This window comes from Corylus avellana, chromosome ca6 (genome assembly GCF_901000735.1).
Source record: "Corylus avellana chromosome ca6, CavTom2PMs-1.0".
NCBI lineage: Eukaryota > Viridiplantae > Streptophyta > Magnoliopsida > Fagales > Betulaceae > Corylus > Corylus avellana.
Window position 1 is genome coordinate 5,882,674 of NC_081546.1, and position 17,242 is coordinate 5,899,915.

General features: G+C 36.3%; 1 protein-coding gene, 1 long non-coding RNA gene and 1 pseudogene across 3 annotated transcripts; 2 read left to right on the top strand and 1 right to left on the bottom strand.

Moving 5' to 3' along the window:
* The first annotated feature begins 1,688 nt into the window (after nt 1–1,688).
* On the top strand, nt 1,689–4,858 carry LOC132185065 (cytochrome P450 734A1-like; annotated as a pseudogene).
* A 504-nt stretch (nt 4,859–5,362) lies between these two features.
* LOC132184674 (cytochrome P450 734A1-like) lies at nt 5,363–8,463 on the top strand. The gene is made up of 4 exons (XM_059598393.1): nt 5,363–5,963; nt 6,173–6,417; nt 6,781–7,144; nt 7,999–8,463. Exons 1-4 carry the CDS (start codon nt 5,475–5,477, stop codon nt 8,416–8,418), a joined length of 1,518 nt encoding a protein of 505 aa, XP_059454376.1. The 5' UTR covers nt 5,363–5,474; the 3' UTR covers nt 8,419–8,463.
* Nucleotides 8,464–10,591: 2,128 nt separating this feature from the next.
* Nucleotides 10,592–16,942, bottom strand: LOC132184973 (uncharacterized). Of its 2 annotated transcripts, XR_009440600.1 has the most exons (5): nt 16,768–16,942; nt 15,608–16,315; nt 12,625–12,681; nt 12,408–12,537; nt 10,592–11,320 (listed from the first exon to the last, which is right to left on the bottom strand). It is a non-coding gene; the product is annotated as an uncharacterized LOC132184973 (long non-coding RNA). The 2 variants fall into 2 exon arrangements; XR_009440599.1 differs by having other exon boundaries at nt 15,608–16,942.
* Between the last annotated feature and the right edge of the window lie 300 nt (nt 16,943–17,242).

Consider the following 17,242-nt stretch of genomic DNA (forward strand, 5'->3'; position numbering starts at 1 on the left):
AAAACCGGGAAACCGAACCAGGTTGATATCCCTATCAAAAATTATCGAGAAACCGAAACCGGAAAACCGAGAAACCAGGAAACCGGGAAACCGGGAAACCGAGGTCCCGGTTTGAAAAAATCCAAAAACCGAGTACCCCGGTTCTGGTACCGATTTTTGGTATCCGGTTTTTACCGGGAATACTGGAACTGGGTTTCCATTATATATATATATATATATTACGCTTAGGTTTAGGTTTAGGGTATTTTAAAAAATTAAATTTTTATTTCTAAGGCCCAAATAGGCAACAACATTGATTTTTTAGGATTTTTGAATTTTTTTAGGTTTATTTTTTAATTATTTGAAACAATCACAGCAATGCCCTTTTAATTTAGATAAAGAGACTAATAGATTTTTTTTAAAAATGAGCTAACTTATGAAAAAAAAAAAAAAAAAAGGGGGTTATTTTAGGCTTAATACCTAAAATAAGCTCAAAAACCAATTTTTTTAAAAAAACCGATTACCGGATCGGGTAAAACTGGAACCGGTCGGTAACCGAGACCCCGGTTAACCGGGGTCCCGGTTTCTCAAAATCAAGAATCGGGGTACCCCAGTTCCGGTTTCCGGTTTTGGCCAAAAACAGGGAAACCGGTTCGGGTTGACACCCCTACTTGGCCCTTAGGGGTGAGCCACCTCCAAGGGCCAACTAGAATGTTTTTTTTTTGTTAGCCCTTGGCACCCGAGACAAGGAGTGGCTTCGGCCACCCCAGACCGGCGGTCATGCCACCCCTAGAGTTTAAATAGTGGTGGCCAGCCACCACCTGGGGTGGCCAACCACCACAAAAAAGTTTACAAATTTTTTTAAGTTTTTTATTACTTTTATTTTGATTTTTATAATTTTATTTTATTAGTAGATTGTTTAGGACCGTTGGATCACGTCCAACGGTCCAGATGCTTAATTTGTGCCCCTCGAATGATCCCCCGATCCATCTATTTAAAGGGGGAGCTAGCTTAGGTGCTACAGCAAACAACCAACCAACAGATGAGATTGAATAGCAAAAAATAAAATAAAAAATAACCCAACCAGCTTTATCTTCCTTTTTCATTTTCCCTAAGTTTAAAGAACAAATTCTCTTTTTATTTCCTTATCTAAATATATTTTACAATAGCTTCCATTCCATTTTCCTATAGTATTAAAATATTATTTTTTTAGAAAATACAAATTTCTTATCTACTCTCACACTTTAGGAGAAAGGAAAGAGAAATGTTTATATTAAAATAATGTATAGGAAAATTTTTTTGGTTCTCTACACATTGAAAAACACTGTAACTATTCAAGGGTATAGGTTAAATTTAAGGAAACTAATATGGGTGAATTTTTTGAGATTTTCTCTAAATATAGGGAATGAAATGAGTTATAGAGTATCTACTATATAATTTTTGCAAAATTATCAAAAGTGGTCCATGTTGTTTTTCTATTAGTCCTTCTATCTATATTCTATCCAAAAATTTAACGGTTCACTATGTTAAAGCCATTTAATGTCTGTTACGTATCTCCCATGCCACATCATTGTTACCAAGTCAACATTACTTAAAAAAAAAAAAAGGAATATGGAAAAAATAAACATAAAAAAATAAATAAATAAATGGTGGAAGGGGAAGATCATCCGACCCCATTTGTGTTTTTTCATTTTAATTTTTTTCAAGTAATGCTGAGATGGTAACAATGACGTGGAATGGGGAGACACGTGGTAGACGCTGAATGGCTTTGACGTAGCGAGCCATTAAACTTTTGGGTAGAATATAGACGAAAGAGAAAACAAAACCGTAGATAATAGCTTTTAAAAATGAGATAGCGGGCCGTTACCAAAAAGGTATTTAACCCTTATCTTTTTAATATAAGCCAAATGAGTTTTTCATAAAGGCTTGATCTTCTTGCAATAAGTTTCAATTGATTCTTTGGCTTCTTATGATAAATTCGTAGGTTTTTGCCTACTAAGTTGAACAAAGAAACGTGGAGACTAAAGAAGCAAACTCGTGTTTCTATAAGGATGCTGATCGAGACCAACAAACAGCAAGAGATGGCTCAAGAAATCTTCTTGGTCTATTAATGTCTTCTTACAAGAATCAGGATGGTGAAGAAGAAGTGTTGGGGGTTGAGGAAATCATAGATGAATGCAAGACCTTCTACTTTGCAGGGAAGGAAACAACTGCGCGCTAACCTTCTAACTTGGGCACTTATGCTTTTAGCATTGCATCAGGAATGGCAAACCAGGGCCCGGGAAGAAGTGAATCGCATCTTCGGTGACACGAGCATCTTGTTGCAAAGAAATTAAACGAACTTAAAATAGTAAGCTCAAATTTTTGCCCATCTCTCAACTTTTAAAGCACAAATACAGTTTATATATAAATTGGGTTGGAATAAATTCTTTTAACTCACTCTATTAAGTTAGCATATGTTCTTAGAGCATGTGATTGTCACATGCATTTTGAATCAAACGCTCTATTAATCGTGCTTAAAATACATGTGAGAATCACATGCTTTAAGAACAAATATCAGTTTAAGAGTGAGATAATTAGTGAAATCCAATTACAATGAATAGTAACGACTCACGTTGCCATTTGTCTTTCAATATATAGGGTTTTGAATTTCGTTGATTCTGTTAAACTACCAATTATCCAAAAAGCTTAAGCTGATAGGAAGATGTAAATTTAATCACTTAATCAATACTTTAACATTCTCCCTCACGTGTGGGCTCAAACTCCCTTTTAATAAGTGAGGCCCAACACGTGGAATATTTAATTTAAATGGGGGGTGATTTGACGGAGTCAAGGTTCGATCCCATGACTTTTGGCTCTGATACCATGTTAGAAATGGGTCTTAGGCCTAATTCAACCCAAAAGCTAGCTCAAGAGTTGAGGTTTCCCCTCACCTTATAAATGGACAATCTCCTTAATACCCAGGCAATGTGGGACTTCCAACACGCCCCCTCACGTGTGGCGGGAGGACATCCAAGCCAACACGTGCGACAATGGGTGACGGTGGGCCACAACCAATTAATTGGGTTAGGCTCTGATACCATGTTAAACTACCAATTATCTCAAAAGCTTAAACTGATAGGAAGATGTAAATTTAATCACTTAATCAATACTTTAACACTCTCCCTCACGTGTGGGCTCAAACTCCCTTTTAATAAGTGAGGCCCAACACGTGGAATATTTAATTTAAATGGGGGGTGATTTGACGGAGTCAAGGTTCGATCCTATATTTTATATATATTGAAATATATATATATATAAAATACGAAAATATGAAAGAAAAAGAAAAGAGAGAGCAGAAGCAAAGAGACACGTGTGGGCTACATCTTATATATTCACTGTATCAAACAATATTATATAACTCTCTATTTATAGAAAGACAATGAGTAATGATCAAGAAACTCTAAAGTAGACCTAAACTAATTAAGGAAGAGAATAAACCTTACAAGGAAATATAATAACCGAGAATAACAATATTATAACATAAAGAGAAATAACTTGTTAAGGAAAATATTAATAAACCTAATTTAGAAAATATAAAATATTCCAACATCCCCCCTCAAACTCAAGATATAAGATTGAGTTTAGAAAATAGAAGAAATTAAAGGCATCCAAAGTTTGGATCAAGGCAAAGCCGGAGGAATATCGGAGAACAGAGACAAGCCGCTAAAAGAATCTGGTAAAGGGCCAAGCCGCAACTGACAATGAGGCCGGAGAACGAAAACTAGCTGCTAAAATTCCGGTGAAGGGCCAAAACCGCATTGTGCCAAGATTCGCCAATGAATAAAGCCGTGGATCACAACAAAATTAAGAGATCATCAGAAGAGAATGCTAGAAAACACCATAGAAACGTCATAAGACTTTTATTGAAAGCCACAGTAATAGAAACGTGGCTCTGATACCAAGTTAGAAATGGGTCTTAGGCCTAACTCAACCCAAAAGCTAGCTCAAGAGTTGAGGTTTCCCCTCACCTTATAAATGGACAATCTCCTTAATAGATTCAATGAGAATTTTGCCCTCAAATAGGATGGACAAAGACATGCAGAGAATCAGTACAAATAAAGTGAAGAATAGGAATAGTAACATGCATGATCCATTTCTCAAAAGAACCAAAAATGTATAATTGATTAAAATGTTCGCAGTACTATAACTTTAATCACAATCCCCTTACAAACTAATATGATAATACATGTGGCATTTACTAGAAATTGACGTAATCAACGTTACATGAATGATACATCGGTTTATAGGGGAGATATAAATAAAAGCTGTAATACCCCTAAAAACACTATCAATAAAAAGAGTAAATAGATATTTGTGGATTAAGTTTAATTTTAGGAGTAATTATTAATGTGAGATATCTTTTTATGAAGCATTTCCTATTCATTCACATGCTGATATTGCTTAGGATTTTGAACAGGTGAGCATGATACTCAATGAAACATCTCGGCTGTATCCTCCGATTATGACGTTTCTGAGGCAAACGTGTAGGAATGTGAAGCTAGGGAGCCTCGACGTTCCTGCTGGCACACAACCCTATTTGCCCTTGATTGCTGTCCATCATGACACTGAGATATGGGGGGAAGATGCTAATGACTTCAACCCATTGAGATTTATGGAGCGTCGAAAGCATTTAGCCACTTTTCTCCCTTTTGGGTTGGGTCCTAGAGTCTGTGTAGCTCAAAATTTAGCCATGGTTGGGGCCAAAACCGTCTTAGTCATGATCATTCGACGGTTCTCCTTTGTTGTATCTCCAACCTATGTTCATGCCCCAGTGTTGTTTGCGACCTTGCAGCCTCAATATGGTGCACAAATACTCTTCAGTAGGATTTCAAGCTGAAAATTTGAAGACTCTTAAGAAATGTTTAGTTTTATCATCTATATGTATATATTATTCAAACACCATAGCAAGATTTCAAGTTGAACATTTGAAAATTGAAGACATGGTTGTGTTCAGTGAAACAAGAGATATGATGGTACTGAGTTTGATGTAAACAACAATGATGGAACTAGTCACCGAGAGGTCAAAGTATGAATGGCCTAGTGTTTAGAGGTCATCCAAATAAGCTAGTGCCAGAGCTCATGTCGTCCCTGATAATTTTCATTATCAATTCACTATTAATTTTTCTTAATAATAATTAATTCGATGATAAATTAATAATGTAACGTCATCCTAATAAGATAATGACTTTTTTTTTTTTTTTGTAATTGACTTGTTATTTAGCATTAGCCATTTTCATTTCAACTATATATTCGGCGGCCTTTCCTTTTCTGACTTTGAAGTTCTATGTATCAAAAGTCGTCTCTATTCAAAAAAAGATTAAGATTACTCCTCTAGAAGACTAGAACTAGCAGAGTGGGCAATGCATTATTTTACAATAAACCTTATCGACGCCTTGTATCTCATCACTCAGCAAAAATCTCTCTTTCTTTCTCTGTTTCTCTAAGAGTTCATCATGCATCTTCTTCTTCTTTTTCTTTTTGCGATTTTGCTCGTCTTCCTTTTGAAATTCGTATACTCAATCATATGGGTTCCGTGGAGGTTGGAGAACCACTTTCGAAAGCAAGGCATACGAGGCCCTGGCTACCGTCCGATCTTCGGGAACTCAGCCGAGATCCGACGCATCTACGCTGAGGCTCAAACGAAGCCAATCCAGTTTGAGTCCCACGATATCCTTCACCGTGCGGCTCCTTTCTACTACAGGTGGTCAGGCATGTACGGGAAGACCTTCCTGTACTGGTTCGGATCAAAGCCGAGGCTGGCAATATCTGACCCGGACACGATTAAGGAAGTCCTTCTGAACACTTCTGGGTGCTTTGGGAAGGTCCGGCAGAACCCCTTGGCTAGGCTGCTCTTTGCGCAGGGACTTGTTGGGCTTACGGGCGAGAAATGGGCTGTCCATAGAAGGATCATAAACCAGGCCTTCAACATGGAGCGGGTTAAGGTGACCACTTTTTCGCTCTCTCATCGACCTGTTTGTTTTTTTTTCAACCAAAAAAAAAACACACACACACACACGGGCCTTGGATTAATAAATGTGGATGTGGGCATTGGAATAGTTGAAATTTTATGAGATTGTGCAACAAGTTTGATAAAAATTTGGCATTAGACATGTGACCAAACTTCCCTCCTGCTTTTATATATATTCTACAGTGTTGGGTACCAGAAATTGTGGCCAGTACTGCAAAGATGCTCAACCAGTGGGAGCAAAATAGTGGAGGGAGAGACGAGTTTGAGATGGATGTGCACAAAGAGCTTCATGATCTCTCAGCAGAGATCATAGCAAGAACAGCTTTTGGAAGCAGTTTTGAAGAGGGGAAGCCCATTTTCAACTTACAAGAGCAACAAGTGCATCTTTTCTCCAAGGCAGTCAGAAGTGTATACATTCCTGGGTTCAGGTGACATACTCTAACTGGAGAATCTGTGCTATTGGTGTAACTTGTCCCTTTAACTAAATTGTCTTAGACTCTAAATGCATATAACTTGCCCCCTTAACTAGATCCAAGCTAGAACCTTGCCCTTTAGAAGAAAAATGAAACTTATGATGATATTTACAGGTGCTTATTTTTTCTGTCATGTGGCAAGAACAATATTAATGAGAATTTCATACTAGCATTGGCTATTCCTTTATCTTGGTTAACCATTTTTGAATTGACACGAAAAGGGTTGATTGAAACCTTGTTTTGCTTATAAAGGCTTTATCTTGTTATAGATCCAGTGATGAGTTTCAATTAAGTCTTTGGCTTCTTATAAATGCATAGGTTTTTGCCTACTAAGATGAACAGAGAAAGATGGAGACTAGATAAGCAAACTCGTGACTCTATAAGGATGCTGATTGAGACCAACAAAAAAGCAAGAGATGGTTCAAGAAATCTTCTTGGTCTATTAATGTCTTCTTATAAGAATCAGGATGGTGAAGAAGAAACATTAGGGGTTGAAGAAATCATAGATGAATGCAAGACCTTCTACTTTGCAGGAAAGGAAACAACTGCTAACCTGCTAACTTGGGCACTTCTTCTCTTAGCACTGCATCAGGAATGGCAAAGCAGGGCAAGGGAAGAAGTAGTTCGCGTCTTCCACGACAACGAGGCTCTAGTTGCAGAGAAATTAAATGAACTTAAAATTGTAAGTTCAAATTCTTACCAACTTGTCAACTTTTCGGACACCATAGGAAAGAGTGCAAGCTTACTTTTATGGAATTCAATTACATTTGTGTCAGAATCAGTGAGAAATTTCTATGGTTCTTGCAGGGAAAATCTACTGGTTAGTGCATTATATTTCCATTTTAAACAAAGACTTTAGAGTGAAATAATTAGCGGATTCTAATTATAATGACTGCTGACACTAGAAAAACTGAGATTAAGAGAGTGAATGGTTTGGCCAACTTACCAAACCGTATGCTTTGATAACTCTCTGTGTGAGTTGCATCTGCAACTTCTGCAGCCGCTATGTGAGCTGCTGCTGCACCTTGGTTTGCAGTCATATTGTGATTTGTCTCTCAGTAGAGCCTTGCGCATAGGGTGTTGAAAACTTCAGTGATTCAATGAGAATTGAGCCCTCAAATAGGATGGACAAAGAAAGAAGAGTACCAATAAAATAAAGAAAATAAATGGCAATACTAAAAGTAACAAAAGGATATGTGATTATTGATAAGAAAGTAAATGCATTGGCTTATTGACATTGTTGTGGATATTTGTGGATTAGGGTTTATTTCAGGAGTTTAGATAGGTTATGACTGAGTTTTTTAAATTTGAGTATTGTTTTTTAATAGACTCTTATACAACTTGATAATAAGGTAGTTAAAATCAACTTTTGGATCAATACTTGTAAAAAAAAAAAAGTAAGGGTTGAATTTTATTGTTTCATTATTGCAAACTCCAGTTGTATGGTGCTCGTATAACAATCGTTTGGTTTACTATCTCTTTACAGAGTATTTCTTGCCCATTCACTTATACTTGTTGCTTGGTGTTTTGTAACAGGTGAGCATGATAATTAATGAAACAGCTCGACTCTATCCTCCGGCTGTGATGTTAATGAGGCAGACGTGTAAGAAGGTGAAGTTAGGGGAGCTCGATGTTCCTGCTGACACACAACTCTATTTGGCCTTGACTGCTGTTCATCATGACACTGAGATATGGGGGGAAGATGCTGATAAGTTCAACCCATTGAGATTCATGCAGCCTAGAAAGCATTTGGCTTCCTTCCTCCCATTTGGGTTGGGTCCCACAATCTGTGTAGGTCAAAATTTAGCAGTGGTTGAGGCCAAAATCGTCTTAGCAATGATCATTCGGCATTTCTCCTTTGTGGTATCTCCAACCTATGTTCATGCCCCAATGTTGCTTGCAACCCTGCAGCCTCAATATGGTGCACAAATTCTCCTTAGGAGGATTTCAAGTTGAATCCTGTCAAACATCTGGACACGCTTATAGAAATGTTTTCTTTTACCCTTTCCCTTTGCATTAAAATTAAAAATAATAATAATAATAATAATAAAGTAATGCTATGCACATTCAGTTTCTCTAAAAATAGAAAGAAAGAGAGTGAAATATGAAGAAGGGAATTATGTATTTTCAAAATAAGTTAAACTTTTCCGATAAACTTATCATTCAACTACAATGGTTAACCTTGTTTATAGTCGACTGAAGCTAATAAGAAAAATACAATAAGCATTAAACAAGAAAATAATTGTAATTTATTTATAACGATCAAAGGAATATTGTCATTATATTCTTCTAATGTTCCGTGAATATTACAATAGTATTATATATTAAAAAATTATACATGATTTAGTAATGTTAGAAATTATATTCTATTTTACTATTATCAAATTTTATTGTTGTGACAGCGCTAATGAGCCATTAAAAGTTGCATCGACCCGTTGAGAAAATAAAAATAAATTAATTGATAACCATTGTAAAAATTCTAAAACATGACACGTAACATGAAAGGAACTCGCCCATGACTAGCGCATTTCTTTGACTATTGCTTCCATCAACTCTATCATTCTTGCCTCCTCTTCTTGGGAAGCTCGGAATATCAACCAAAGTGCAAACTTCTGTGCCCATTATGTAGCAAATTAGGCCACAACCAGACTTTTTTTCTGGCTGCATTCCCAACTCTTTCTCATCTAATTTTTCTATCTCTATCTGTAGTAGGAATTAGGAAATACCATGCCCCAATCTTTTCTTTTTCTTTTTTTTTTTTTCTTTTTTCTTGTAGCCTGAGTTTAGGGGTGTTCACGAGTGAACTCGGGATCGGCTTGTATAAGCTCGAATCGTGCTCAACTCGATTATTAAATGAGACGCTTTATGAATACAAATCCTGGCTCGAATATTAAACGAAGTAAGCTCGACTCGAGTCAGTTAGGCTTGTGAGCGTGCTCGTATAAAGTTTAACTCGTATATTTTTTTATTAAGTAACTAACAATATATAGTCAAAATTACTCAATAATAACAAATATACTATATATATATATATAACAAAAAATTGGTGAGCAAGAGTGAGAGAGTGGAAAATGAGAGTTTGGGTGGAAGATGTGTTGTGACTAGTGAGGGAGATTGAGAGAGAGACGTTGAAAAAATACTTTTTTGCAGTGGGCGTTGTCCCACCATAGTCTGAATACAACATGTTATCACATTGTTAAGAAAACATCAATCATCAAGTTTGCTTATCTATAAAATGATGCATATCCTATGTTTTCGAAATTAAGTGTCTTGCTGTATTGACTAAGGCTTCATACTCGGCTAACCAGACTAAGCAAATGCTCATATGCAATCTGGCTTCTTGAGTTGTTGAAGAATACTTGAAGTTTATATATATATATATATATATATATAGAAGAACTAGTTCGTGAGCTGGCACGGCTCGGCTTATTATGGGCTCGAGCAAAATTTAAACGAGTCAAGCCCAAACAATGGAAGTTCGCTCAGGCTTGACTCGTTTACACCACTGCTCAAGTTATTATTAAAAAAAAAAAAACAGACACGTAACATGAAAGACCACAGTATCTTGTCACTAGTTGTGACATTGATCTTGGTTGCTAAATTTGTAGTTTGCAATTTCTGAAAGGTGAGAAATTGGTGGTAAAATTATCGATTCGACTGTTATAATTGTTGCTAAAGAAGTAGAAAATTGAGCCTTATACTTGTACATTCACTGGCTTTTCAATCCATCTGGTGATTGTGAAGCAAAAAATTCCATTTGCGCCACATTACAAAAAAAAAAAAAAAAAAAAAAAAAAAAAGAGAATGCCCAATTTGTAAGGTCTCCTATAGTCTTTCTCCTCTATACCATGCCTTATTCCCATTTGGATAGTTTAACATAAATAGAAATATTGCTTGGAAGCTGTATTGAGATGTTTGACTGATTAGAGGGAGGAAAGTCGTTTGGTAATTAATACAAAAAATTAGAGGAACAAAAAGTCGATATGAAACATAAGTTGAATAACATGCAAAACAGATGGTTAGTAGCGCAAGAAGAGTATGTGAATTTAGTAGATCCGAGTATATAATTAGTGACTAGAAGTCTAAGCAAACAATGTTCTTCACTTTAAAAATCAAATTGAGAACTAAGGAAGAAAAACAGAGAATTACATAATATATAGTACCAGAGAAAGATACATTTACAGATTTGGACAGCATATGAGAAATTATAATGATAGTCCAATTCCCATTTATGCTAATCATAAGTAGAACAAGTCTTACTTAGCACTAAAAATAAGACTTGCATTCCATTATATTATAAGAGTAGCTAATATGAAATCTCAGCAAGCACACCTTGGAATTTTTAATTATTTCAAATTACCAATACAATAGTCATTATCTTTTTCTCTTTTTTCTTTTTTTTTTCCCCCTCTTTTTAACTAGAGAGAGAAAAAAAGAAATTATAATCCTTTAGTAATTTTGAGCGTCATATAATAATGGCCAAAAGAGGGGGAGGAGGAGAATCAATACATAGTTGGCGTCTTAAATGCAATGTGCATTTAGATTAAAGGATCTCCAACTTGACTCTTGGAGGTACTTTTGACTCAAGCTGCCGCCTAGCACGATGCCTTCTAGTTTGTTCCAGCTCTTGATCTTCCTTAATTTCAATTCTTGATATTGAATGCCACTGACATTGGTATTGAGGATCAATTATGAATTTTTTAAGTATCGTAGCATTATCAATGAAGTACATGGCAAGTCCAAAATCACTACTACCACAATAATATCCACCTATTTCCACCACTTTGAGATGATAATGCGGGCATTTGACAGCTTTTATCACTCTTCTCTACTTATTTAGAGGGCTAGTCCACATTATCTGCAAAGATTTAAAAAAGAATAATAAGAAAAAGGTGATGATTATCCTATGTTTACTAAACACGAGAATATTAAAGAACATGCACCACAAAGCCTGAGCCTTTGGAGGAAAAAGCATCACCACAAACTAATTGATAACAAGAGAAACTCAACTCAAAAAGTTCCCTAAACATCACTCTAATGCCAATCAAGATCCAACAAGGTCAGCTAACCAATAGTAACTCTTTTTTAACCAACCAAATAACAACTCATCTCTTTTTCCTTTCTTCCTTTCTTCCCTTTAACCTCCAAGGTCAATTTTGACAAAATGGGCCATCTACTGGAATTGCATTATACCCAAAATCATTAGCCTCTGTTCCCATATTAGTTTTCTAAATCCCGTCACTTACTATCACTTCTGCTAATAAGTGCAACAATAGCACTGTTTCCTCCATTTGATGAAGTATTTTTTTTTTTTTCCTCTTTCCAGCAAGCCTAAAATGAAAATGTTCATTCAAATCCCCAAACCAAATAGACTTGCTGCACTCGTATGTAAATGCTGTGACAGATTGTTCAACCAATTTCATAGGCACAACTGTAGGATGCTGATCCATCGTTCTAAAAAAGAAATCCACCTGAACCACATAGCTTAATGCAAATTAAGAAAGAATTTATGCAAGGCAACTACTCAAGCAACTAGAAGGACAATTTCCAATGTGTTACAAATCATAGGGAATTATGATTCAAATATCAAGACGACATTTTTTTCCTAACTGAATCTATTTTAATGAGGAATAGATGAAGCATATAACAAACCAACTGAAACATCATCCCATTCTGATTTCCAATTAAGAAACAAATTTTGCAGTAAACACTTCAACTCTACCATTACATAATATGTACATCTATAAGTTGTAAAAGACAAACTTTATCGTGAATCATCTCATATTTGATCCATATAAAGACTCAAATTGTAGGTATGAGGACGCATTCCCAATTAAAACGACAGCGTAAACTTTTTAACCATACTCTCTCTCTCTCTCTCTCTCTCTCTCTATATATATATATATATATATATATGAATTAGCTATTACTAGAAAGACACGCACCTTGAACACAAATATTTGCAAGTAAGGGCATGCCTCTACCAAGGGAGTGAAAAGGAGGAGACTTTCATCATCCTAATACCAATTTCTTAAGATTCTTTAATCCAGTAAACAATCGAAGCTTTATTTTATCCTTAAAAAAACCATAACGAGGGTAAATTGCATGACAGCATAGTAAATGGAAAGAAAGAACAAACACAGCATCATTGTACACACTAACCTGCACATTATCTTTGCTCAATGCAAGAATCTGTAGCTGAGAAAAACATGATGAAAGCTGGCGAAGCATTGAGTTAGAATACATTGTCTCGGAAATAGATACATCAACAAGGAGTGGAGCATTATTAACAAGCAACCTTGTCCTTGGTCCCACATACTTAAAAGAAACAAGGTTTGTGTCACAGATCTTTATGGATTTTAATGGGGTGCAGAAGTATACCCGTAAGAGTTTCAAAGGGAGAGATGAGCCGACAACACTTAATTTTTCCAAATGGTTTCATTGATGCACAAATAACCGTTCAAGATTGGGGCAATTCGCCAAAAAGTAGTCAACAACTGCCCAGGAAACATTAACCTGCCTCAAAGTGAGATCTTTGAGAGACTTGAAGCACCCTCGACGTAAAAGTAGTTGACATGGAGAAGTATAACTTGTTGAATGCTGATGATCACATGATCGAAATCCAGACAAGTGAATCTCAAGCCTTTGAACTCGCTTTTACATTGCAAACATAATCCACCTATTAATATCTCGCGCATAACCTTTATCCAATTCAAACCAAACCCGGAACTCATCTATTGTTGGGCCTCTATGCTGTTCCAAAACGCGATTCACCCAGTTGACGTATCTCGGCCTTTCGATTTCAGTTAACTCAAGACTATTTAATTTTATTGAGCGGGTTCGGCCACCTCCTATGGGGTGGTTCGGCCACCCAAAGTCTGCTACTTTTTTTTTTTTCGGGTTTTTGGTTTTTTGTTTTCAAAATATTATTCTAATATGATGCGGCACCCAAAAACCCAAGTACCCTGCCACATAACGCTCTATCAAAAAACTAACAGAAAACCAACAAAAGGCTATTTGATTCTAGTGCAAACTAGAGATACTGAAAAAGTATTTAATCTTGGTATTTATTTGTCATCTTGAATTTGGTATCTATAGAACAAAGATTCCTAGATAAAAATAAAAAATCTAAGATTGAAAAGCACAACTTTTTATATACTTAAAAAAAAAAAAGTTAAGCTCTTAACGCAACTTGATTACGACTTCTATCATTGACCTCTTTGGGAGAAGACAATCCAGTCTTTTTTAGAGGCTAGGACTTTGTCGGCAAACAAATCAACAAAATTTGAATTTTTTTTTTTTTTTTTTTTTTTTTTTAATTTTTTTTTAGCATACAAAAATATCAAGAATACACCTTGTTCTTTGAGTCATTAAAAAAAAGAATAAGAAAAAGGGCGCTTAATCTGTTTTTGTTTTTATCAATTTGCTGAATGTGCTTTGAACGAATATTAAATAGATGATTTCATCCACTCTCGAAAAATGTTTAAGAGTTGTTTTGGCTACTTCTACAGTAAAAATGGACACAAAAAAGTAACTCCATCCGACTAGATATTTTAGTTTTTAAAAAATGGTTAACTTCTATAGTTCTATAACGCTCAACAATTTTTTTTTAAGAAGTTGAACGGATTTATATATGAAACCCCTCAAGTATAAAGCTCAGCCGAGATAATATAAAAAATACATTGTAGAAATTCCTGAACATAATCCTCTCTGTTAATTGAGCAATGTACAAAAATGCATGCAAAATTTAATAAACAAATTAACTGAGCAATGAATTTTCATTATATTTTCTCAACGTGAAACTCAACCCTCACAATATGATGACATGATAGTAAAAATCAGCTTTTAAATCGATAGACTTTGTTAAAAAAAAAATAAAAAAAAATCAATGACTAATTTTTACAGCCACATCATTACAATTTTATGACAATAGTATACTTTTTAGTCAAGCCTTTAACAAATTGACTTGAAATAACTATATGAGATGGAAAGACGATATGTGTCCCTCCATAAATAATATGACCTTTAAAATCAACATTCCACAAAAATCATTATTCACCACCTCAATTTGCATAAATTAATAGCATATACGAATATCGGACGCGAACGATTATTATCCGCTTGCATTTTCACCCCTAACGCCGTATATATGAAAGAGTAATTCTATAAATAAATTACTCCCATCATTCTCCTCTCAATCCCACATATATAAGTCCCCACAACCACAAAAATCAATCTCCATTACATGCTAACAGGTACAATATCACCAATAGAAATAACCCATTTTGCAGCAAATTACAACTACCAGACCAAATTCAAGTTCCAAAGAGTAAAATCAGTTTCAGAGTATAGAATGTGTAGGATTACAACTACGAACTAAGGCTGACGAACAATCCACGGCAAGTTGGATTTTCTTGATGCAACTTTTGCATATTTGTGCCTACTGACTACTGAGGGTTGGTAAGAGCTTTCACGTGTCCAAATTGTTTGTAAATCCCACACACTCTCCATACTACGGTCCAAATTGTTTGTAAATCCCACACACTCTCCATACTACGGTCCAAATTGTTTGTAAATCACACACACTCTCTATACTACTGCCACTGAAACTCATTTTACACTTTGGAACTTGAATTTGTTCTGTTCTGTTCTGGTAGTTGTAGTTGTAATGCTACACATTCTATACTCTGAAACTGATTTTACTCTCTATACTACTGCTGCTGAAACTCATTTTACACTTTGGAACAAATTCCATTGTGTAAAATCAGTTTCAGCGACAGTAGTATAGAATGTGTAGCATTACAAATACAACTAGCAGAACAGAACAGAACAAATTCAAGTTCCAAAGTGTAAAATGAGTTTCAGCGGCAGTAGTATAGAGAGTGTGTGTGATTTACAAACAATTTGGACAGTAGTATGGAGAGTGTGTGGGATTTACATACAATTTGGACACGAGAAAGCTCTTACCAACCATCAGTAGTCAGTAGGCACAAATATGCAAAAGTTGCATCAAGAAAATCTAACCTGCCGTGGATTGTTCGTCAGCCTATTTCCTCAACCTGTATTGTAAAAAGACGCTAAGAAACAGGGATGGAAAATCACAAATAGAAACCCTAAACCCGATTCCCAATGTAAGGTCAATTACCTAGAGTCGGCGCACATGAATGCCGTATCTGAAAGCGATTTGCTCGATTCCGTGGATCACACGATCATCTTGAGCAAGAATTCTCACGGTGATCCTCCTGATCTTTGTCCAGTAATTCAAAAGATCAACGATGGACTGCATCTTGTTTAATTTCTTGACCCCTACTTCTCTGCATCGAATGACCTTCTCAGCGGCCTTCGTCAGCGGCTTCTTTGCATTTAAGAGCCTCATTTTTATTTCTTCTCAAGGACGAAGGACGAAGGCTGAGAAGGAGAGAAGTAGGCGATTCTGTAATGTGCGACTTCAAGCAGCAGCGGATTGGGTTTCAGCGCCAGTTCTCTCAACTCCTATTTTCTCTCGCCTTCTTTCTTTTCCTCTTTCCCAAACCCTCCAATTCCATTTCTCTTGCTTGTAGGGAATTCCATTTCTCTTGCTAGTAGGGAATAATGGTACGAGAATGAGTGAAAAAAAAATGAAATGGATCCTCTCAATTCCTCTTCCAATATATCTGTTAACTGTGATTTTTGGCCTCGGTCAGCGTGAGCATCCAGCACAAATAAATCTGTTCACCGTGAGTTTCTCCACGCGCAATTATGCCCACAAATACTCCCCTCTTCTTGAAAGGACACTAGTAACCACAGCTTCTCTTAGCGTTAGGCGTGAGAGTATACAAACGAGTTTTTCATCAGGCAGCTCACTAATACAATCCTTAAGGAAAAATTTGATCAAGAACCACAATTCAACAAAAGTGTCAGCCGAATTACGAAATCATTCGGATTTATAGCATATCATCATCAAAAAGACAAATCTTTTTTGGCACAAATTAAACTAGTCTTAAGAAAAAGATGGATGAATGGGTATAATAATAAATTAAAGACTCGATTTTTAGTCGGGATAAGATAAGAGGGACCGGACCGGATCTCACGAGAAAGAAAGAGAGGTCGTGGATTTCAAGACCTTAAGAATCGCTCTTAAGCTTATATGGGTCAAGGAAGATTGAGAAACAGAGCGACAGCACGAAAGCTCAAGGCGGCTATCCTCCGAAGCTTGAGGAGGGTGCACTGTTCAGAATGGGATCTATTTAGGATAAGGAATTCGAGGGGCTCAAATTAAGCATCTGGACCGTTGGATGTGAATCGCATAAGAGAGAATTTCACTACCTGGAGGCCGTGAGGTGAGAGAGCTATCGGAGCTGAGGCCGCGAGGTGAGGCCGTGAGGGTGTCGGAGGTGAGGGCGTGAGGCGTGAGCTGAGGCAGTGAGCTGAGGGTACAGAGAGAGGGGCTTCGGTGCAGTGTCACTGTGGGCGGCGCAAGGGAGCTTAGAGAGAAGAGAGGTAAGGCTTTTATCCTTTAGGTTTAGAGGTGTTTAGAGTTTTTTTTTTAAAAAAATAAATGGTCAAACCGGTCAAACATGTCAACCCGCGAATCCGGTAGATTGACCCGGCCCAATTATAAACGGGTCATAACCCGTTAAAGTCTAACCCTAACCCGAATTTCGTGTGTCGGGTTCGCGTGTCACGTGTTAAATTGTCAGCCTTAGATGTGATCCAACGGTCCAGAACAATCTACTAATAAAATAATAATAATAAAATTATAAAAATCAAAATAAAATTAATAAAAAAGTTTAAAAAATTT

What these genes read in the sequence shown, in the direction of transcription:
- LOC132184674 (XM_059598393.1), top strand. Translation starts at nt 5,475, where the DNA reads ATGCATCTTCTTCTTCTTTTTCTTTTTGCGATTTTGCTCGTCTTCCTT. An exon ending in TCAACATGGAGCGGGTTAAG is followed by an intron (nt 5,964 to 6,172) that starts GTGACCACTTTT and finishes TATATTCTACAG; the next exon opens with TGTTGGGTACCAGAAATTGT. An exon ending in GTATACATTCCTGGGTTCAG is followed by an intron (nt 6,418 to 6,780) that starts GTGACATACTCT and finishes ATAAATGCATAG; the next exon opens with GTTTTTGCCTACTAAGATGA.